This window comes from Leptonotus elevatus, chromosome 10 (genome assembly GCF_054856555.1).
Source record: "Leptonotus elevatus isolate MCC_2025b chromosome 10, RoL_Lele_1.0, whole genome shotgun sequence".
Lineage (NCBI taxonomy): Eukaryota > Metazoa > Chordata > Actinopteri > Syngnathiformes > Syngnathidae > Leptonotus > Leptonotus elevatus.
In genome coordinates this window covers 18,210,928-18,234,476 of record NC_141248.1, presented here as the reverse complement: position 1 = coordinate 18,234,476, position 23,549 = coordinate 18,210,928, and the positions used below count along the sequence as shown (strand labels likewise).

The window sequence follows — 23,549 nt, the reverse complement described above, 5'->3', positions numbered from 1 at the left end:
ACTCACAGGCATATATCATTTATTCTCTGCACACACAAAAAAAGGCTAATATTATTGCAGCTTAGTTTCTACTGTCTTCTGTATTAAATGTGTATAAGTCCATTGTGACCATTGTCACCTCCACAGGGACCCCGTGGCCTTCCCGGTGAGAGAGGTCGTCCTGGACCTAGTGGTGTTGCTGTGAGTGCCTCAAATCAATCAGCAATCAATATTTCATCTGACATGTGCTGACTTGTTGTTTGTTTTGTTCATTCCAGGGTGCCCGTGGTAATGATGGGTTGCCCGGCCCTGCTGGTCCCCCGGTAGGTATCCAATCATGTTAAAGACGGGATGGCCTTGTTCATCCTGTCTGCATTGTGGGAATTTTTCAAGTTGGAAACTTTACATGGATGTTGTCTAACGGAAAGCAAAGTTTGTAGGTTATACTGCTTTTTAGTCCAATCACGAGTCAAGTCGTTTTGGTTGTTGGATATACATATAGACAACACACTGTGGGAGAGATTATTATTTTTATTTTATTTTTTTTATTTTTTAATGGCATAAAATGTACTATTGTCAGATTTAAAAAGCAAATGCAACAAGACAAAATGAAGATCAGAAAATAAAATTTTCATTATTTTTTTTTTATTGAAATATGCTAAATTTACATTTATTGCACAACAATGTGGGATAAAAATGTTGTCCATGTTTTTTTGTCCCTTGTGTTAGGGCCCAGTCGGGCCTTCTGGAGCTCCTGGCTTCCCTGGCTCGCCTGGTTCAAAGGTCAGTCCCAAAGTTGTTGAACAACTTCTTCGTTGTCTCTGCGGACACACTTTACTTTATCATTTAATATTTGAACATCTTGTTGAAACATCTTTTGTTTGTTTGTTGAACGAATATCATTAAGTGAAATGATCCCTGTTAATAAAATGCATATTGCATATTGCGCGGACAAGAAACATATTTTAATAGATTTTTTTAATCCCATGTCACTTTAGGGGCTCCATAGAAAAATTATACTATTTAAAAAATAAAAAATAAAAAACTGAAAATGGCCTCCACTCTCCAGTTTATGGAGGAGGAAAACCTTCTGTTGCAGCTTTATCAGCACTTAACCTGTGATCTGTGTTTACATAAAATACTTTAACTCATAGAAACATATTTCTATTAATTAGCTATTAGGTTGTTGTTCTTTTTTTGCATCTGATTGCAGACCAGTTGTAACAATTGGTTCCTTTGTGACAAGAAAAATCTTTTGTGAGTCGGAGTGAGATTATATTAAGGCCGAGTGGTCAAGCTTTGAAATGAGAGAAAGCTGCGCTGTATTGAAAAGCGCTTTAAAAGCGGCCGTCTGCGTGGAAACTTGGACCGAGGGTCTCATTCCCCCTGCCCTTCCCAACTCTGATTTATTCATCCAGAATGTGCAGACAGTCTCAGCGAACTCGACATTGATGCTGTGCCGTCTTCGCGTTCTTTTGGGAATTCACAAATGGAAGATCTCTTTGGAGAATCTGGCAGTCATAGAGCTAGCGGTTTTATATCAGTGATCTTTTGCGTGGCTGTACTTTGCACTTTGTGTGTCCCATGGGAAGACTGTTGAAATTCTTAAACAGGGTGTGCACGGATCCTAAAAAGTTCTTAATTAGAGTTTCCAAAATGAAGTCAGCCTTGATTTTCCTTAAACGTGACACAGGTGTTCAAAATGCTTCTTCTTCAAATTTTGTTTGCTTGGTGAGGCCACCAACATTGGTAGGGTAAATCGCCACTTTAAATCTTTACCATACTCCAAAAATTCACAAAATTTACATCGGGACGCGCTTGTTAGCTCCCCAACACCAATTTCACCAATTGACCCGAATTTTTTTTAGACACGTTTATCAGAGCAAAACATACAAAAGTCTTAAAGAACCGTGAACAGAAAGTTGGCAATTGACTCAGCCATTATGGTCGTTTTTCTAGTAGTAATTTAGCAATTTTTGTTTAAAAATAATAATAATAAAAACGGCTTGACGTACAGTATAAGGTTTCAGCGTAACAAACGGTTTGCAATAAACTAGTTTACAAGGTGGCATAAGAAAATGTCATCAATAAATCAAATCAGCTGAGTTGTTTTTTTTAATCAGTCGAAGAAGTTAACTAGCACTAGGGTAGGAATGTATAACTTATTTAACTAATACTCTTTTATAACTTTCATCCTAAATGTATTAGTTACTAGTTAGCGTTGTTCTTAGTTTTTGTCAGATGTATGGCCTGCAAGGGTTTTCCTTACAAATATTGACCGTAGTTGTGACTTTACTACCGCATTAGCCTGGGTTAGTGATAAATGACACATTTCGCTTTTGCGTACAAATTCATTGTCATAGACTGAGTACTTCCTATACTGGAAAAACAATTTTCTTAAAATATCATGCTATGATATTGAGTCTGTATCCCCTCGTCCCTGTTGTCACATTTTAATGAACGTGAGGTCTAAAATTTGCCTTCTGGCACTGTAATAGAAGTGCATCTAAATGTGCCCGTTCGGTATTTGATGCTCCGCATTTAAGCGCTAAAAGGAACCAAGGAAACCAAAAGTATTATTAGAACCTCGGCTGAATAAACCAAGCTTAAAAATATCCACCTCAAAGCTTTTCCTGACCTCAAAATGAGTCACGTATTTTGTCTGGAACTTCAAGTTTTTGGGCCATGAAGTGAAATAACATCAATCTACCATGTGAGCAGAGGAATTCTATCCGTCTGCTTTGCAATTTTTTTTTTTTTCTGTAGCTACACTTTAGTTACATCATATTCAACTCCTGAGTCCTATGGGAGAGCAATTGCACACAACGCCAAGCTGCAATAGTAGGAAGTGTGCTGAGGTATCTGGCAAGTGGCCAATAAGGTTGGAGGGGAGGGGCTTTTGACACCACATCAGAAGTTAGAGAATTCATCAAATGTCACGACTGAGACACACTAAATTGGATTAGATGTAATACTTGGCTCATGTGTGACTTCGTGTCCAAGTCGGATGATTGTTGTTTAAGTGTTTCTTTCCTGAAAATGACAGAAATTGAGCAAAATGGGCATCAGCCGCATATTCTGACTGCCGCAACGGGAAGTGACGTAGATAAACACTCCGGCATAGACATCCAAAGCAAGTTCCATGAGATATGGCACAGGTTAATGCATTACAGTTGAATGTTCAATAATACTCCATACAGTCCTAGTTCACTATTCACAAATTCATCTATTCACAATTTTTTCAACTTCCCCCCGAAATTCACTGCAAAACTCACCTAGTTTGTGATTTGTGTGCTTGTTCTGGACTGCCACAAGATGGCGCCAAAGCTCTGACGAAAAAGAAAAAGCATTTCGGGTGGATTTTTCAAAATCAAATCATCTGTAAGTCATTAATTTTGAAGTGTAATGTTGCATGATGAGTTTATTAATCAGTTTGTGGACAATAAGGGCAACTTTTAAACATTTTTAAGGCGGGCGTCATTTTGGGAGCATTTTTCGCGATTTGTGGCAGGGCTCGGTGTCTTTTAAAGGCAAAGAACGAGCAATTACTGTGATGTAAAGCACTCTAGCAAAATATTTGGTGTTGAAAAAAAATCACATTAAACCAAAATTGACTAATGCGCAGTGCGGTTTTGGTAGCTAGCATTAGCATATGCGCTAGTGGAAGTATATTAGAAATCAATGAACAAATACAAGTTAAACTGCCGCGCTGATTCGCAGGCTTGAACAATTGAACATCTAATTTTATCAGTCTGCTCCCAATTAATTACATTTTATGCTAATGTGTTTAGAGCATGTTTAATCTCGTGTTGTGTATTTAATTAACAGGAACTATATTACAGATCGTGTACTTCAGGGGCTCTCAAACGCTTTACACTCAGCACCACCTAAACAAAACTTTGCTCTCCAAGTACCACAATCGTCACCAACAATAAAATAATAGGCTTGAGTGGAAGTAAGTTTGAACATATGCAGTCTGTTGTAGAAAAAAAACTACACTTAAGTAATGATTCAATTAAAATATATTGCACATAAACATGAAATAATGTACCTAAATAAATTCGTAGGAACAGTGAACAAACATTAAATACAAATGTATTGAGTTTAATTCAAAGTTCGGTACACCTGAACTAAACTTGGGCAGGGATTCTTTCACGTACCACTGGGGGGAGCCCTCACTCAACAACAACATCTTGTGCTGTCTATCAGGGAGAAGCTGGTCCCACTGGTGCTCGTGGACCCGAGGGTGCACAGGGACCCCGTGGAGAGTCTGGCACGCCTGGCTCGTCTGGACCTTCCGGCGCTTCTGTGAGAGATTTGACATGAAATACGTGCTCATCATGGTTTATTATTAATGCAGGGAGGCTTACTTTACGTAATGTTCTGTTGTTCAAAGGGAAACCCCGGTACTGATGGTATCCCCGGAGCTAAAGGATCATCTGTAAGTAGAAAAATCTCCCTTAATGAGTATTTTGTGTCGTATTCTCATAAAAGTGGAAATAAAAGACTAAGAGTGAGTGTTTTGCTTGGAAGGGTGCTCACGGTATCGCCGGCGCTCCCGGTTTCCCCGGACCTCGCGGGCCTCCCGGGCCTCAGGGAGCCACCGGACCTCTCGGGCCAAAAGGAACATCTGTACGTGATCACGGACAGCATAATTCAGCCACCAGTGATAGTGGCTTTCATCTGGAAAATACATGAATTTCCACATAGGAAGTGTTTGAGGACGACGGTCTGTTTTTTGTGTGTTTTGTCCTTCAGGGGGATCCAGGTATCACAGGCTTCAAGGGAGAAGCTGGACCTAAAGGAGAGTTTGTACGTTGTATTTCATTTTTATTCATTGACATTTACGTCGGCAGGCACATTTTCATAAAGTCATGAAGACACGAGACACTTTAATAGAAGTCATAGCAAGCATATTTCCTTTTTTTATTGGTTTTTGTTTTGCCGTATAAAAAAAAAAGGGCAAAGGAAGAAAAGAAAGTACAAAAATATAAACCTCATCTAAAGTCATCTAGCAAGTATATTTCCATCCATCCTTTTGTTTTTGTTGTTTACTGAAGACATTTGGGTTTCAGATCAAAAAATGAATATCAGACAAAAGTTCAGAATTCCATCTTTTGTTTTGTGGTATTTATCACATCTAGATGTATTAACTCAGGACAAAGCACCTTTTGTTTGAAGCCACACACTTTTCAAGTGACATTATTAAATTAACTCACAGTCAAATAACACATAATATTTGGTGGCATATTACCTTACTTGCAATAACTGCATCAAGCCTTTGACCCTTTAACCTTACCAGACGGTTGTATTCTTCATTTGAAATGCTTTTTTTTTCAGTTCTTGTTTGTTTCGCAACTCAAATTATTACCATAGACAAAAGTCCAATACCGTCAATATTCTCCTCGCGATAATACACCACGGCCCAGCACAACGCTAAAAGGGTGGAAAGTACGTAAGGGAACTGTTGTTAACATGCTATAGAAAATGTATGTGGACGGGCTGTCACTTTACTCTTTTGATTGCCTGGAGATTGACAATTTGTTAAACACACTGGGGGGGAAAACCATATCAAGTAACATTGCATAATATGCATCTGCTCTTATGTCCAAATTTGCTCACTTCTTCTGACTTGGAGGAAAAATAGCAAATGTTTCGAGAACAATGTCTGTTCTTGTACTGACATTCGAGCTAAGAATGGCTGTTCTGTGCAGGGACCAGCTGGTCTTCAGGGAGCCCTCGGCCCACAAGGAGAAGAAGGCAAGAGAGGGCCCAGAGGCGAACCCGGTGGTGCTGGACCAATTGGACCTCAGGGAGAAAGAGTGAGTATTGTGAAATGTACACGGATTCTATAGTATAGCAATTTGTTTCTCCAGGTGTTGCATGCATAACCAAACTTGAGGAATTGTAACAATCCAGCCCCTGAGACCTATTTTAATGAGCACGGTGAAATTTGGGGGGCATGTTCATCATGAGCAGACCTACACAAAAAAGTCTCAGGAACCAATGATTAGAATGACACAGGAAGTCCACAATTTGGGTTGAAACATACTTTTACTGATCCTTTTTGGCTGTTTCTAGGGTCCTTCAAAGAAGAAACTCTTACCGGAGATTTTGCTACTATAGTCAAAGTACAAATGCTAGACGTTTTCAAAATATTTTGCTAGCTTGCTGTAAAGTTTCACATTGACTTTTGTGAACTTTGTAACACATCAAAATCCATATGTAGCTGTAAAAAAAAAAAAAAGGCAATTGATAAACCCTTTCTTTGCTTATTTCCTGAAAAATGTGCCTCGTCGTTGTTATTGTGCCGTCTGGTGGCATTTGGGTGCTAAGTGTTTTTGTTGAAGTGAGTGTAGAAGCTTGTTGTCTTCAAGCCATGCCTTTGTCTAAAAAAAAAAAAAAGCTAATGGGGGTTCATTGTGAATTTGCATGTAGAACTGTATTCTAATTTGTCCCAATGAAACATAATTATTATCATACATTTATGAAGAGACTAAATACGTTATTAAAAGTCTTCTGTTGTAGTATGAAACTTGGAAAATGAGTAAGTAGTGTCTTGATGGTGGTTTGTTTCCAGGGCTCTCCGGGTAATCGGGGCTTCCCAGGACAAGATGGGTTGGCTGGTCCCAAGGTGAGTCATGTCCTCAATTAAAAAAAAGAGCTATTATGATTGTGATTGCTGCCGAAAATGGAAATATGCCCCCTTATTAAAATGCATTAACACGAGATAAGGAAATGTGTGCACTAGCTCCCATCGAGTCCAACCTTGTCAACTTGCAATTTGCAATTGCATTTTTTTTTTTGCTATCATGCTTTGCAAAATGTCATTTACGAGTCTGTGTTATCGCTTCCGGCATGGCTGTAATTCAATTTTAATCCTGTGGACACCTTAACCTTCAAATATCTACACCCAAAAATACAAAGTAATCTACTCCGCATTTTTGCTGACACGTTCATCTTTATTTCAGCAAGTAGTTCAGTAATTAGTAGACGGGTGCGTCAACTCTGTTGGGATGTTGAAGGTGGTGCATGGCTGGAAAAAAAATGTTTGAGGAGGGTTGTTCTATAGTTTCATATAGTATGTAAATATACGAATATATTTTTCAGACTATAAGCCACACTGGACTACAAGTCACATTTTTGGGGGGAAATTTAGTTTAGAGAAACTGGGACCAAGAACAGTAGAGCTTGGACTCGCACCCAAAATCCGTGTCCCAAAACCAAGCACGTTGACAACAGCGAACCAGTTCAGGTTGGGTTCAAAATGTTATGCTATCTACAGAAACGTTTTTCTTTTTAGTTTAAAATGTCTTACCTTAACTAGAATCCCATGTCACATTGTGGCGACACTACTACAAATTCTTCTTCTTCTTCTCCTCCTCCTCCTCCTGTTAATGGATTTTATACTATATCATGGATACAGTTAATAAATTTAATTGAATGTCTCTCTTATAGGGTAAATACAAGAATAAAATGGGACAACTACTCCTTCTTCTGTGGACACCGGGAAACAGTCTTTCATTGTTTCTATCAGTGCGAGCGTTTGCGATCTGTTTTTGATTTTGTCGATAGGGTTTTTACCCAATACAAAGTCGTTTTTCACAAGCACTCTTTTATTTATGGTTTTAACCACAAGGGCCAGATCAAGAGAGAAAGCCGGGTTTTAAACTTTGTTTTGAGTCAGGCCAAGATGGGTGTGTGGTTGTCCCGTAAAAGGAAAGTTGACGATGGGGCAGAAGTCGATCCCACGGTTCTATGCAAAAAGTTGATTTTAGTTTTTACAAGAGAGCAGGAGATTTGGATCGTTTTTGTGAGATGTGGACTGTTAACGAGGCACTGTGCGACGTGAATGAGGAGGCGCTATGTTTTAGTGATGCTCTGATGTAAAAGCATTTTATTTTATTTTTTTTATCTATTTATTTGTAAATAAATAATGTAAATAAGTGCGGCAAATAAATGTATTTTTTTCAAAATCAAAATCAAATAAAAAAAATCTCCTCTTCCTTCTTCTTCTACTTTTTTTTGGTGGTTGACAAATACCATATGCTGCATATAATACAGGCTTGTATCCTTTTTTTCTTATTTTTTTCTTTTTTTTGGTTTGCATGGTTAACCATCATGCATACCAACTCTACCTGGATGTAGAAGGAGGTGGGGGCTTAAAAAAAAAGTTTGTTCAATGCTGTTCTATGCATTCCTGTGCAAATGGTAACTCGACTCAGGCTTTGCAGTGGAGGATGTCCTTCCATCTGGCGGCCACCGGATGGTAGCATAGCTCCGACTCCGTCTCTGCGTCAGTGACCCAAATGTCTCACATGTCAGCAGCAGAATCTCATTAAACGTGATCCCCCCACACACAAATCTCATTTACGCTCAAATGAACCTGCCAGAATTTAATCTGTTCATCTTCAACGGGTCAATGAAATGATTCTCACCATCAAAATGAGAATGAAAGGCCTGTTTCTGTCTCTCTAACTTTGTCTCTCTTAGGGTGCCCCTGGTGAGCGTGGACCCTCAGGTGCCAGTGGTCCCAAGGGTGCTAGCGGTGACCCAGGTCGTCCCGGAGAGTCCGGTCTGCCCGGTGCCAGAGTAAGTTCTAGTGCAAGAAATAGATTGATTAGTTAGTTAGGCTTTGTGCTTAAGAATAATACTTTATTATCAGTCCCGTAGTAGAGAAGGTCACTGATGACGGTATGAAAGTTTCATATCAAGACTACAGTGAGCAGGATGATCAAGGATATCTGTGTTTTTGCAATATTCCAAAAATAAATAAGCCAGGGATTGGGTTATGCAAGTCGAAACAAAACATTAGGTCCACTTGCTCAATTCAGTGAGAAAAACAAAAATATTATTATTATTATTTGTCATTATAATATTGTTACAATTTTTATTAAAATCTAACAAAACACACACGTATTAGAAAAAATTTAAAATATAAGAAAGACTGCAAATATTTTACATAAAATAAAATATAATGTGACTGTCGGGTGGAAGCCTGGCATTTTCAAAACCATTAATTTAAAGACAAAAAAAACTAAACATATTGTTTGTTGTGGATTTCTCAAGCTAAACCACACCCTAATTTTGTTCTCTGCTCAAAATGAATACCACCACCCGAAAAAGGAAAATACAGAAGAAAAATACAAAAGCAATAAAATATTGTATAGAAAAATTATAAATATTTACAAAGAATACACATATTTTAGAAAATAATAACAAATATATTATAAAAGATTTTTTTTAATTATAAGAACAATGTTTAGATAAAGAAAAACATTTTTAAATTATAGTATTATATATATATATATAATATTATATTGTATTATAAATAATACATAATAATAATAATAATATTTTAGAAAATTACACAAAAATACACTAATATTTAACCAATTAGAAACATACAAATATTTTTTTAAATAATACCAAATAGTGAATTTAAGAATTCAAAATAAAAATATACAAAAAAATACAAAATATTAGAAAGAATAAAAACTATATATTAAAAAAAAATGCAAATACAGAAAAATCTAACACCTTATTAGAAGAAAAATACAATAAGGAACCACAAGAAAACACAAAAAAACATTGGCAAAATTCTAAAAATTAAATTGAGGTGTGAATTTGACATCTTCATCTGTTTGCATTGTTTTATTTCAATGTTTGGGACAGGCCGTAAGACTACTCTCAGCAACACTAAATAAATAATTATTGATCATTACAATGTGTAGCAGTCTGAAATATTATCATGGTTTATCCGTAAACCGCTGTATCCCTAATCGGGACAAGTTCCACCCACCTTAAGCTAATTTATGTATTTTCCATTTTCCTGCGGTTGTAACTTATTGGTCATGCAATCTAGCAGACGATTGAATTTCCGCTGTGGACCCGTGCGTCTCGTCTCTATGCAAATGATCTACGTACATATGTGTTTGTTGATTGCGTGTCTGTGTGCTCTGGCAGGGTCTTACTGGACGTCCCGGTGACGCTGGTCCCCAAGGCAAAGTCGGACCTTCTGTGAGTGCATTTCATCCAATTGTGTGACCGCTGGCAATAAAAAAAAAAAGACACCTTTTCCATCTTCAGGGGCCATGATGTGATTTAGGATCTTCTCAGCCACCAAAAGGCTTTTTAGTGATTGATCAATCCACACTTAATGACAAATCCAATTATTACCTACCAGCCAAGCAGTCCCAATGTGTCACTTGGCGCGCATGTTGTTGTTTTTTTTAAGTTTATCTGTTCAATATTAAAAACTTTGCCAAAATCCTATTACCTATAAGTGCTGCGTAACCACAATTGACTTTGTTGACCATGCAGGGAGGTGCTGGTGAAGATGGCCGACCCGGACCCCCCGGCCCACAGGGTGCCCGTGGACAGCCCGGCGTCATGGGATTCCCCGGACCCAAAGGAGCAACCGTAAGCCAGCTATCCTCGCATTAAGTTAAACATATTGTCACCATATGACTATTACTGTACTTGTTTACTTTACGTTTTTCTAACGTGCATATGTGTGTGTTTCAGTATTTAAAATTGTTGTTGGGACTCCACCCACTTAGGCTCCGTGCCAGGAAAATTACAGTACTCACATCCTTGCCCAGTCACTTGTTGCTAGGTAGAATTAGGACATGGGGCATATTAATACAATTTTCATACCCTGTTGTTATTATTATATCATTATACATTATTTTTGCCCAGTCACCATCTGTTGGATGTGGTGGCAGTTGATCGTCTTTTGTTTTTTTTTTGTTGTTGATCAACTCTCTCTTTCGCATTCTGTCTATGTGGGTTGTTTTTTAGGGCGAGCCTGGCAAATCTGGAGAGAAGGGATTGCTTGGAGCTCATGGTCTGAGAGTAAGCGTGAAGCAATCATCAACAAAAGAAACCGTGTAACAAACATCTGAATTAACAGTGGATTTTTTTTCTTCTACTCAGGGTCTACCTGGAAAGGATGGTGAAACTGGCGCTGCTGGACCCCCCGGCCCTGCTGTACGTATCAATAATAACGCATTTGAAATTATCTAAAAGGGATTTTTGTGTATTTCATGGCTTTAGTTGATTTGGTCACTTTTATCTTTAGGGTCCCGCTGGAGAGAGAGGAGAACAAGGTCAGCCTGGTCCCTCTGGTTTCCAGGTAATCGTCTCACTTATGCACTCATTTAGCATACATATCTAAACAAACACATGAATCTCCAAATTGTGGTTTGGGGGTCTTTTTTCGAAATAAAAAACAACAACAATCTCACAACATTTGGATGCTTTTCGCAGGACAACAATAATATCAACATTATCATTCAAAGAGGAAAGCCTAGATAAATAGTATACATTCAAAAAAAAATCATGTTCATAAATCTGAATACTTTTCCCCAAAAAGATTCTAAAAATACACTTCTTTTTTTCTTTCTTTTTTTTTTTACTTCATAGGTATTTGATTGGGTTTTCTATTCAATTAATTTTATTTCTACAAATGGTGCTTTTTTGTAGGCAAAAAAAATGCTGTTTGTGTATTTTTTAACACATTGGACAATGTTAGATCGATTGAACTGACAATAGCATCCTTTTCAGAAACGAAAACAATGAAAATATAATTGGAAAAACTTCAACTTCTACTAGTAAAATTTTATTTTCTTCACACACAAAAAAGAAAAAAATGTATAGCTTTTTTTTCTCTTTGAACAATCTTATGATTTAAATTAATGTAATTTATTTAAAATAATATGTAACTACTAATACTACTATTTAAACAAAAGTACTTTAATTTTAATCTGGCTCCAAAAAGTCCCAAATAACAACTCTGTTAAAAAAAGAAAAAGAAAAAAAAAAGCTTTAACACATAGGAAATAGTAATTAACAATTATATGAACAACAAAATAGATATGAACAACTATATCTACACACTATGATGCAAATCCAAAGTAAAATGTAATAAAGAAAAGAAAACTGTCAGACATATTCAAAATAACATTTATTACAACCCCTTGTCCATTTTCTAGTATTTTTGTAGTACGTATTGCAATGCATCTATGATCAATAGATGTTTGCTGGCACACATCATGATGCTTCTGTCGTGTCCACACAGGGTCTTCCCGGCCCCCCTGGTCCTCCCGGTGAGGGAGGCAAACCTGGAGATCAGGTACGTGCACACTGAACAGTCAGTCAATCATGTCAAGCATGGAGGAGCCTCTTGAACCTCTGGCTTGATTCAAATCGTATTTTGTCCTTGAGGAGCAAAGTGCCCTAAGTCAGTCTTGCTTTCCATCTGAGGTTTTATACTGTACGACGCTTTGTGTGTTTTTGCTTTTGGCTAAAAAGAAATCCTATTGATTTTGTTAAATGTCAAATGTAAGATCTTTTTTTTTTCTTTTGTTATTTGTATTTTCATTATATTATTTACTTACATATTCCTTAAAGCTCTCAGGCTTTATTGCCATCATCAAAGTAAAAATCTTCAATTGAATTAATTCAGCTAAATATTACTATTATTGTCTTCTTTTTTTTTTACTTTTTAAACCATCGGCTGCATCTAAGAAATGTCATGCTTAACCTAAACATTTTTTTACACTTGCCATGTTTTGAGCCGATTCTACTTAGCAGACTCACACACGAAAGCTTGTGATAAAATACATTGACTGTCTGAAGCCCACTTCCTGTTTCGTCACGTGTCACTTCCTCTCTCCTGCGCCAGGGTGTTCCAGGAGAAGGCGGAGCTGCCGGTGCCACTGGACCCAGGGTACGTTAACAGAATCCATGCACCTTCTCTCACATTCCTGTATGTGCACGTGTGTTTGACTGATTGAGTGGTTGTCAAAAATCAAATTCAACCCATTCTCACCTCGATGGCCAACAAACCTCACCTCAACTAACTTGACAACAAGCAGCAGTTTGGCACATAGTGAATAATTCTTCAAAAATGTATTACGCTGCATCCTCGTGGCCAGAGCGGGCGCACCAGAAGCAACAGTACAATTGATTGGATTGAAGAATTAAATAATGACACGCAAACTGTTTTTTAAATTTACATTCTATGTAATGTATTTATTTATTCTTTTATAAAGTACTAGTACTGCTATTTTTCCTTATTTAAAAACCCGAACAAATGTGTGTGTTCTTTTGGGGGCTGGAACAAATTAATGGCCATTCCATTCATATAAATGGGGAAAGATGATTTGAGATACGAGTGGTCTTTTAAACTTGTTTCTCAGGGCACCGCAGTATTGAATATTATTTTAAGCCAGTGTAACACGTAGTTGAAAGGAAAAAAAATGCTCTTAATGGTTCGATTTTTTTAAAGTAGCTACGGTACTTACTGTATAATACTGCATAACTATGAAGTATAACATGCATAACTTCAACATTAAATGCAGTAATTAGAGATAACCAATTGATTAGTTTGTGTTGATGCTCAGGGAGAACGAGGCTTCCCCGGAGAGAGAGGAGGAGCCGGTTCCCAGGGTCTGCAGGGACCCCGAGGTCTGCCCGGAACTCCTGGAACTGACGGCCCCAAGGTGAGTCATTATGAGTCATAAATGCAACACACCTCACCACTCCATTTTTTACATCCATAATCAAAAGCTGCCTGCTGTTTTTCTGTTTGGCTGCTTTTCCCAGGAGGGGAAACGTTATTAAGAGAGAATCCTTGTGATAAGTCGTCACAATACTCAGCGGCAAACAATAATTATTTGAGTACAAATCGACTTCACACAGGTGCAATCCGCTGGGTGTTTCCAATCCAGCCACCAGCACATTTAAGCCCCTTAATTGCGGCAACACGGGGGAAGCAGACGCCATTGTCACACGCTCGGTTATCTGAAATGGTGTCCTTATCTGCATAAAATGTCAGGCAGCAGCGACTTAAAGACTCCCTGGAATTGGTCCCTGAGTGGGTCAATTGGGCTTTATCAATTGGCCACAACGGTGACAATTGTACTGCACAATTTAAAGGAATCAGTTTTTACAAGGGCAGAATGTCCTAGAGGCGTTTGCACAGCTTATACTAATTCAATTAGTTTGTTAAGAGAAGAGTCGATAAGACCAGATAGGATACGATAAGACACAATACGATCAGTCCTCATGTCGGTGGCCTGCTGTTCCGCTAGAAGCCCGTAGGTGGTCTCAAGGTGTATGAAGTTGTAGTCCGATTCCACGGAGGAGGCAGAGAAGAATATTCTCGTTACATCCCAATCGTATCGGCATAAAGGAGGTCCACAGTTTTATTCCTTCTCGTTACATGCTGTGTGAAGTTTAAGAAAGTACAAATAAATCACTTGTATGGATACAAATAAAATAATGTTAACTGTATAACAAATAAATACAGTTTTGTTTTTTTATTTGATTATTTTTTTATACTTTTATTTAATTAATAATAGACGTGCGAAAAATATCAAATATAATTAGAATAATAACAATACATTTTAATATGTTGCTGTTATTATTATTATAATAATTATTATTATTATTATTATAATTTTAGAATACAAGTATGGGGCTTAAAATAAAAAAAAATTTTAAGTGATAATACATAATTTATGCATTTTTGTACTATTTTGTCCCATTTTATACTTATATTTACCCTATAAGAGAGATATTTATTTCAATTTATTAACTTATCCACGCTATATTATAAAATCCATTAACTAATATTTCAGATGTACTTTGTTAATGTAATTGTATTCTAGTATTGATACGCATATACAGCATATGAAATTGTAACATGAAAAATTACTATAATCGTTAATTTATCAATTAGTGTTTGTTTTAAAACATACGTACATTCTTTATGCTCGTATATCCGGTGATATATATTATGCTTTTACATACAGCACCCCACTTGTACTAAATCGTCTCATGATCGCAAACGTACAATTATTTACATGTTTCACCAGGTATAAAGTTAAATGCGTTATTACCTGATGGTGAAGGTGTTAATATACACAAGTAGATTCCAACATGGATTTAGTTAATGATTGTGTTAGCTGTTTTCCACTTTCGTAATCCACTGCTGCTGCTCTGAGCTCGCTTCATTATGTCTGCCATCTCGTCTCGCTGTTTAGGGAGCCATCGGACCTGCCGGAGGCGGCGGAGCTCAGGGACCCCCCGGTCTGCAGGGTATGCCCGGAGAGAGAGGAGGCTCCGGTATTCCCGGACCCAAAGGAGACAGAGTAAGGATTTGTCTGTTGGACTTCAAGTTATGTCTACATGCTAAATTGTTGATAATAAAATGCTTGTTTTGTTTTTTAACCTTCATAGGGTGACCTTGGAGAGAAGGGTCCCGAAGGTGCTGCTGGAAAAGATGGTGGCAGGGTGAGTTTAAAGTGCTGAAAAGAAAACAAAACAAAAACCACTCAGAGCTCTATTTAAAAAAAAATAAAAAATTTGCTGAATTTTTTAATTAAATTCTCGGGACACTTTCAAGCCAAATTGACACTAAAATGGCAGCTTCAAACCAGAATAGTAGCCTTAATGTATTTTCAAGTGTCGCTTCATGAAACTTTTTTGTGCGTCTAATCATGATAGAATTTTTTTTTTTTAAGTTTCATGTTTTCAAAGGAAAACCGTTGGTGTCCTCTTGAGACAATTTTTAGGAAGCGACCAATACCATAAAGTGCATTTCTACCAGGATGAACAAAATTGTGTGTATGCTCATAGTCATAATATATAATACAATACTTTTGTTCAATTGTTTACATCATATTTCTTCATCAATAACAACAGAAATGGCCTTTGATCGAACGTATCGATATTTTATTTTCAGGGTCTTACTGGTCCCATCGGCCCTCCTGGTCCTGCCGGTCCCAATGGTGAAAAGGTATGGTTGATTTTTCCTCACGTACACAATTCATCTTCAAATGTATTCACTGTTGTGTTCTTCTTTCCAGGGTGAATCCGGTCCTGCTGGTCCTTCTGGAGCCCCTGGCACCCGTGGCACCCCTGTAGGTTTTTCCCCATTAAGCCTGCCAGATAAATTCAAAATGTGTCGATTGTGCATTCACACGTTTACTACTGTGTCCTCCTAAAGGGTGACAGAGGTGAGACCGGACCTCCTGGGCCTGCTGGATTTGCTGGACCCCCTGTAAGTAACACAGAGACAGATCTGATGTTAGCATTGCTAATTATCGATTATACGTCAGAATGACGCACGACATCGTCCTTGTGATTTCCACTCTGCTGTTTATAGCTGTTGTAGTGTATCACCACACGCACTCAAAATAGAGATGTGACAAAAACAAGTCTCCTACTGTCACTTTTACGTGTAAATGTGTCAGCTTTTATTGGAAGGGGGGTTGCAATTTGCTAAATTAGCTCAGTTCTACTCTAAAGCCTTTACAAGTCCTGGAAAAAAAATTCCCAAAATCTGATGCATAGCTGTTATACTTTTTCACCATTCCCATACATAAAGAAGCCCAATTTGAAATAAATAAAACATTTCATCTTAAATAAATGTTTTTCAATTAGGCATTTTTTTTGTCACAAGGAGCCTCATTATTTAAGGTTTTTCCATAAAAAAAAATTTTTTGCAAAGGTAACTGAACAATTACGAATAGCGCTAGTCCACCAGTTAGCCAACACGTGCTAACGCTCTGTCATCAAGACGATTCAAAAGTGTTTATGTCTCTCCACCAGGGCTCTGATGGACAACCTGGACTTAAGGGAGAGATGGGAGAGTCCGGCCAGAAGGGTGATGCCGGCGCTCCTGGACCACAAGGACCATCTGGTGCCCCTGGGCCCGCTGTGAGTCTCTTTAGTACTTGAAATATAAGCTGGGCGTAATAATAGATTAATTGAGTGTTAAGAATGTGGCCAATTATGTGGAATTAATTGTCCTGAAGCAATTGAGGTCAAATAGAATTTAATGTTAATGTACAGTGTGTTTCTTTTCTAGGGCCCTACTGGTGTTTCTGGACCTAAAGGCGCCCGCGGTGCTCAGGGACCTTCCGTAAGTGATCTCACAACACCCACCGTCACTTCTGCTGAATTTTTGTTGGACGGGTTTTTATCCCCTCGCTTCTTTTCAGGGCGCCACCGGTTTCCCTGGAGCCGCCGGCCGAGTCGGACCTCCTGGTCCCAATGTAAGTTGCCCAACAATTTTTTTGTTATATCTCTTTATAAGAGCAACAACAGTCCATTTTTTTCCCAGTAAGACAAAATTTGAGATACATACTTTTCTTTCTATTATTATTATTATTATTATTATTATTATTATTATTATTATTATTATTATTATTATTATTATTATTATTATTATTTGACAAGTAAGAATTTAAAAAAAAAAAATCTCTTTTTTTATTTAAAAAGTAAAGTCAAAGAAAAAGTCAAGGTAAAAGGAAATTGTTATGAATGTTATTTCTCAATTATGTGTTTTTAAAAGACAAAAAGCATTTATTTATTTTTTTGTTAGGTTTTCCTCTGTTCAATAATGACATGATTATTTTTAAATAAAATGAAACAAAACCAAATTAATATTAAAATGTGCTATGTTTTAGAAGAAAAAATAATAATTTAGTTAGTCTTTATATACTTTATGTAAAAAATCTAAATCATTTTAATTTCAATTTTTTAAATCAAAATAACACTTCCCTAAATTCAACATTTTATGAAAATCATGTATCTCCTAATGAATATTTTGTTATCTATCATATTAATTGAAAGAAAATATTTGTTTTTCAAAAATTGAAATACAGTACAATAATATAACCATTTACAATAATTATTATTTAAACGAAAACCATTTATCTCCAAATGTATTAAGTCTTCAGCATATTGTAAATGTTAATATTTATTTTTGATACATATTTGTATTGTTTCAGATTATTTCCTTAATGGCGATACATGTTTCCCATTATTAAATAAAGATATGTCGTATGTATTTGAAGACACAATATGACATATTTTCACATGATATTATAAATATTCATATTTTAAGGAAAAACATTGAAACACTTGCTCTTATCACAGCTTGTTTTGTAACGTGAGTGGATGCTTCCTTAGGGCAATCCTGGAGCCGCTGGTCCCGCCGGCCCCTCCGGCAAAGACGGCCCCAAGGGCGTGAGGGGAGATGGCGGCCCCAACGGCAGACAGGGCGACGCTGGACTTCGCGGTGCCGCTGGAACTCCTGGAGAGAAAGGAGACGCTGGAGAGGACGGCCCCCCTGTGAGTGTGTCATCCTCTTTTTTTTTTGGTGTCGCTGAAGGATTGCCATGGTGGTCAATTTTTGTTTTGTTTTTCGACGTGTCTGTTTTTGTAAGCTGCAAGTTTAAAGTGGCGCTGTCAGCCTCGCAGAGAGACAATTCCATCCATTAATACAGCCGGCTGTCATTGAGTGTAATAGCAGGGCAGTGCAGAGGGAGCGGCGCCGTCTTACTGACAGATTGATGGCAGGCCCCTCGGCTGCCTTTTACCTTACACACACACACACACGCACACACACACAACCGCAGATGACAAGGCCTGTCCAGAAAATGCCATCTGATGGGCCCCTGCTATCTACTTCATACATGTTATTTTCATCTTCACCACCAAAGTCTTCTTCCACTCCCCCCCCCACCCGTCTGTGTGTGTCGGGGCGAGCATGTAATTGTGAAATTTAAAAATAAATTCCGTTTTTGAGTGTTGAAAGATAAAGCGAATTATGCAATTTTTTACATGAATGCTTGTGGTTTGACATTTGTCTCCGTTTTCCTCCGTCCCAGGGTGCTCTGGGTCCTTCTGGTCCTCAAGGTTTGGCCGGCCAGCGTGGTATCGTGGGTCTGCCGGGACAGCGTGGCGAGAGAGGCTTCCCCGGCCTGCCCGGACCTTCTGTAAGTACCCAAACATTCACTACGACAAAGGATTCACGTCACCGAGAGATAGAGATTTGGTTTGTCAGGATAATGGCAAATACAGTATGTGCTCGAGAATCATATGACATTATGTGATGTCTGCATCCGTCAGTCGTCGTGTCACGTAATGTTGGTTGTCATGGTGAGCAGCGGGCGGCCGTGTTGGACGTGACCGGATGAAGGCGCCATTTATGGTGACAGGGCGTTTGCCTCACTTTTTCCATCATACAATTAGAACTAGCACTACTAATAATACTAACAGGGTGTTGGTGGATTTCTAATAAAGGTTAAAAATGCTATTTAATCCTTTAAATCTGACATCCAAAGGTCTTAAAAATGCTTCATTGTTGTCTGTGTCGAGTAATTAACAGCGTACTCAACGTTTTATTGTGTCCTCCGGTGCAGATAAAGTACATTAAGGACATTTGCATGAATGAATCAATGTAAAAATGCTATTGTATTTAAAAAAAATGATTGACGTGATATTCATGGTCCACTCCGAGTGTTCGCTTTTAGTGAAGGGCAGGTCAGAGTTGCGGGTCAATTTGACTCATTTTAAAGTTAGTACAGTTTTTACAATGGCTTTTTTTCTGCTTGGAATACTCAACATCGACAATGAAAATTGTTCATTGTCATCAATTTGGCTTTCTTATCACTGGTACAAAGAAACTCATGTAACACAAAGTTTATTGATGACAGGCAATAATGTTTATTGGATTGAAAAAAAGCAATCAGGTACTGAATACTGACACGTTAGGATTGTTAAATGTGCCCTGAGTGAGTTTCGCTTAACATTAATAAGGTTCATAATAATGAGTAAAAAAAAAAAAAAACAATGTTTATTGAGATTCCCCCATTTCCTCACACCTTTTGATAACTAAATGTTCCTGACAGGATAGTTAAATAATGTGATATAGACCACGTGTATTGATTTTTTGGAGTGCATTTTAAGTAAATTAGTCATGCCCTGGGTCAAATTGACCCAGAAACGATTTTGCTTTTCCTGAGAAGTGAATGTAAAAGATGGGTTTAATTAATGTAATACGGATTATATTAATTGGAATTTCTTTCAGTTTCTGACATTTCTGGACAGTTAAACGTGTCCGGGTCAAATCGACCCAGCAGTGTTATTGCTGTTCCTGAAAAACAAACATAAAAGGAGGATTAAAAGTAGCCTGTAATAATAATAAAAAAAGTAAAACATAAACTTACATAACAAGATTGAGTAACATTTTAAATCCAAAGTCATTTTAGTGGCTGTTATCAATATGTTGGGCAATCAATCAAATTCTCTCACGTTTTCCATTTGAAACTCATATAGTCAAACATATCAAATGAAATACAATCTTCATAACACTGTAATGTAAATGCTCAATTTTGGCATCTGAATTATGCATCCACCATTTTGCAGCAGATGACATTTATCATCTTCTGTTATAAAAGAAGACAAAGATTGCCGTAGAAGGTCTTTTGATGGATTCAAATTGAATCAAATAAAAATGTAAGAAGGATGAAACATCTCCGCACTACTGGGAGATGGAAGCACTCGTGTAAATTCAGAGCATTTGTAATTAATTCTGAAAAGTACTTTCCGGGTAGTACATTTTGAGCCATCTTCATAAAAACAGTGTCGGCTTATTTGTTTCTGCAGTCGCTAAACTCGAAATAGTAATTCTGATCATTCCCCATCGCGTTTCAACAAGAAGTCACGACGGCGCCATTTTACACACGACATTTTGCATCTCCGTCTGCAGGGGTCTTCATCAGCTTGACATGACTTACTCTTCCTCCTCTTCACAGGGTGAGCCTGGAAAGCAAGGAGGTGCCGGCGGCAGCGGAGACCGAGGATCCCCCGGTCCCGTCGGACCGCCCGGGCTCACCGGACCTGCAGGAGAGCCAGGCAGAGAGGTCAGTGAAAGGCCAAGAGCACAGCGGGGTGGCCAGAGGCCATTAAAACGCTTCGTATTACGTGAACACGACACGCGTTTACTACTTTAGCTACTTGAGGGCAGAGGAACAGGTGCTTATTTTAGTTGTATTATGTAACGAATATTGCCAGTCACCCTCAATTTTTTCCCCTTAGTTTTATTATTATTAGTAGTAGTATTATTATTAGTAGTATTATTGTTATTATTTGCATTATTGATTATAATAATGCATTTTATTTTTTGTATGTTTTTTGTTTTTCTTTCCACTTAAAATCGTTTTTAATTTTTTTTTTTTTTAATTTAGCAAAGTAAGTCGTGTATTTGAATTAAAATGACTTTGCCTTTTAAAATTAATAATTGATTAAAAATGTAATAGTAATAATAATAATAATGAAGTAATGTTTTACTTTTTTTTAGCTTTTTAATTTAGCTTATTATTAATTTAAAAAAAGTAATTCATTAAAAAAAAATAATAATAATTTGTGTTTTCATTTAAAAAAGTACAAACAAATTTGAGATAATTAAAAAAATACAAAACTACAGTCACTTTTTTATGTATAAAATGTGTTTATTGAAAAAGAAATTACTTTTTATAATTATTTTTTTTCCAAAAATGAATGTAATTAGCTAATAATCAAATCAAGCTATTGTTTAGTTGTTTTTTTTTATAAAGAAAATTTTGACTTTATTGTTAAAATAATTTGTTTAATTATTTTTTTGTAATTATGAGTACAAATCTAAACTCACTTATTTTTTAAATAAAAATGACTTATCAATTGTTTTTTGGCGATTTAAACAAATAATCAATTCACATTGTTTTGTTTTTTAATTTGAACTAATTAAATCATTAATTATCAAAGAGTAAAATCATCATTATTTATGTGGGTAAAAATAAGTAATTTATTTATTCTGAGTATACATGCAAATTTCCTTCAACGTGGATGGATGGATGGATAAATAAATATAAATTCAAGTCAAATTTTTGTTTCTCATAAAAATAACCTCTAATTTATAAAATAAGGATTTTGTGGAGTTATTTCATCAGTCAATGTAAACACAGCTATGGTGGTTATATGTCATGGAAATAGCATTTTTTTGGCATTTTTTTGTTTGTAAGTCGTTTAATTTAGGCTTGCCGTTTAGTAAAGGGGGACAATTTTATGGATACAGCAAATTAATCAATTGCTGATGTGACAGGGCAACCCTGGATCTGATGGACCTCCTGGTAGAGACGGCTCTGCTGGAATCAAGGTGAAACTTTCCATCCCAATTCTGCTCACTAAGTTGGTTTTTATGTATATAGTCAAAAGTTGAATTTTTCTTCTTATTCTTTTTTTTTTGCTTCAGGGTGACCGCGGTAACACAGGTCCCGCTGGCGCTCCCGGTGCTTCAGGCGCTCCCGGCTCCACAGGCCCGGTCGGTCCCACCGGCAAACAGGGAAACCGAGGAGAGGCTGTGAGTGCAAGCGTTGGCGGCAATGTCACGTTCCTGACTGACTGTCGCACAACTCACCTGTGTGCAATTGCTCCTTCCGTCCCTCTTCCTTAGGGTGCGCAAGGACCCGCCGGATCTCCAGGACCTGCTGGAGCCCGAGGAATGCCCGTACGTAACTCTTGGGAGAACATTATGTATTTTCTCAAGTACCGTACTGTAGCTACTCCCGCACAAACTTTTCCAGGGGTTGAATTTATTTTATTAACCTTTCATGTGTCATGTGACCCTGTTCCCAGGGACCCCAAGGTCCTCGTGGTGATAAGGGTGAAGGCGGAGAGTCTGGCGAAAGAGGACAGAAGGGTCACAGAGGCTTCACCGGTCTGCAGGGTCTGCCCGGACCTCCAGTAAGCTAAATTAGGTTTGATGGTATATTATTTGAGTAGGGCATTTAAAAAGCATGTGTTCATCTTTTCTAGGGTCAATCTGGAGACCAGGGTGCTACTGGACCTGCTGGACCTTCTGGACAAAGAGTGAAGAGACAAACATTTCACCACCGTCGTGGCTTTGCTGCATTGATGGTTTAAAATCTGTCTCTTTGAATACAGGGACCACCCGGACCGATTGGGCCCAGTGGAAAGGAGGGTTCGAACGGTATGCCCGGACCCATCGGACCCCCCGGACCCCGTGGACGCAGCGGAGAGACCGGTCCTTCCGTGAGTTCGAGCTTGAGGCTGCGTACGAAACTAATAAATCAAAATGAACATCCTCCTTCGTCCGTCAGGGTCCTGCCGGAAACACCGGCCCCCCCGGTCTTCCCGGCCCCCCCGGCCCCGGCATCGACATGTCCGCCTTCGCCGGCCTGGGTCACACAGAGAAGGGTCCCGATCCTCTCAGGTACATGAGAGCCGACCAGGCCTCCGGAAACCTCCGCCAGCACGACGTCGAGGTGGACGCCACGCTCAAGTCGCTCAACAACCAGATCGAGAACATCCGCAGTCCAGAGGGCTCCAAGAAGAACCCGGCTCGCACCTGCAGGGACCTCAAGCTCTGCCATCCCGACTGGAAGAGCGGTCAGTTAGCAATTAGCCGTTAGCATCTAGGTTTGTAATGTCTGCTCAGCATTTCTCCAAGTGTGGCAGGTTTGTGGGCTCCCTCTAGTGGTTTGCCAAAGAATCACTGATAGTGACAAGGTTACTATTAAAGAATACTGAAAAATAACAACGAAATAGCTAAAACTATTATTTTGGGCTGTGCAATTATTCAAAATTAAATTACAATTTCAAATATTATACTCCACAATTACAAAATTAGCATAATAGTAAAAAAAAAATAATAGATTATTAATGCTAATTTTAAATTGTTTAATTTATACATTTGCACCTTTTTTTAT

At 37.9% G+C, this 23,549-nt stretch overlaps 1 protein-coding gene across 2 annotated transcripts in view; it reads left to right on the top strand.

The window, feature by feature from the left end:
• The window catches only part of col2a1b (collagen, type II, alpha 1b), a 47,127-nt gene that overhangs the window by 20,362 nt on the left and 3,216 nt on the right, over window positions 1-23,549 (top strand). For both annotated transcript variants that reach the window (XM_086087033.1, XM_086087032.1), the window contains 36 exons: window positions 127-180; window positions 258-302; window positions 709-762; window positions 4,189-4,287; window positions 4,376-4,420; window positions 4,513-4,611; window positions 4,738-4,791; window positions 5,694-5,801; window positions 6,560-6,613; window positions 8,473-8,571; window positions 9,946-9,999; window positions 10,303-10,401; window positions 10,783-10,836; window positions 10,918-10,971; window positions 11,063-11,116; window positions 12,062-12,115; window positions 12,668-12,712; window positions 13,389-13,487; window positions 15,033-15,140; window positions 15,229-15,282; window positions 15,734-15,787; window positions 15,858-15,911; window positions 15,998-16,051; window positions 16,603-16,710; window positions 16,862-16,915; window positions 16,995-17,048; window positions 17,968-18,129; window positions 18,669-18,776; window positions 20,598-20,705; window positions 21,923-21,976; window positions 22,073-22,180; window positions 22,274-22,327; window positions 22,456-22,563; window positions 22,636-22,689; window positions 22,765-22,872; window positions 22,941-23,229. In XM_086087033.1, the coding sequence (XP_085943159.1) occupies window positions 127-180; window positions 258-302; window positions 709-762; window positions 4,189-4,287; window positions 4,376-4,420; window positions 4,513-4,611; window positions 4,738-4,791; window positions 5,694-5,801; window positions 6,560-6,613; window positions 8,473-8,571; window positions 9,946-9,999; window positions 10,303-10,401; window positions 10,783-10,836; window positions 10,918-10,971; window positions 11,063-11,116; window positions 12,062-12,115; window positions 12,668-12,712; window positions 13,389-13,487; window positions 15,033-15,140; window positions 15,229-15,282; window positions 15,734-15,787; window positions 15,858-15,911; window positions 15,998-16,051; window positions 16,603-16,710; window positions 16,862-16,915; window positions 16,995-17,048; window positions 17,968-18,129; window positions 18,669-18,776; window positions 20,598-20,705; window positions 21,923-21,976; window positions 22,073-22,180; window positions 22,274-22,327; window positions 22,456-22,563; window positions 22,636-22,689; window positions 22,765-22,872; window positions 22,941-23,229 (2,917 nt within the window). The remainder of the gene's footprint in view (window positions 1-126; window positions 181-257; window positions 303-708; window positions 763-4,188; window positions 4,288-4,375; window positions 4,421-4,512; window positions 4,612-4,737; window positions 4,792-5,693; window positions 5,802-6,559; window positions 6,614-8,472; window positions 8,572-9,945; window positions 10,000-10,302; window positions 10,402-10,782; window positions 10,837-10,917; window positions 10,972-11,062; window positions 11,117-12,061; window positions 12,116-12,667; window positions 12,713-13,388; window positions 13,488-15,032; window positions 15,141-15,228; window positions 15,283-15,733; window positions 15,788-15,857; window positions 15,912-15,997; window positions 16,052-16,602; window positions 16,711-16,861; window positions 16,916-16,994; window positions 17,049-17,967; window positions 18,130-18,668; window positions 18,777-20,597; window positions 20,706-21,922; window positions 21,977-22,072; window positions 22,181-22,273; window positions 22,328-22,455; window positions 22,564-22,635; window positions 22,690-22,764; window positions 22,873-22,940; window positions 23,230-23,549) is intronic.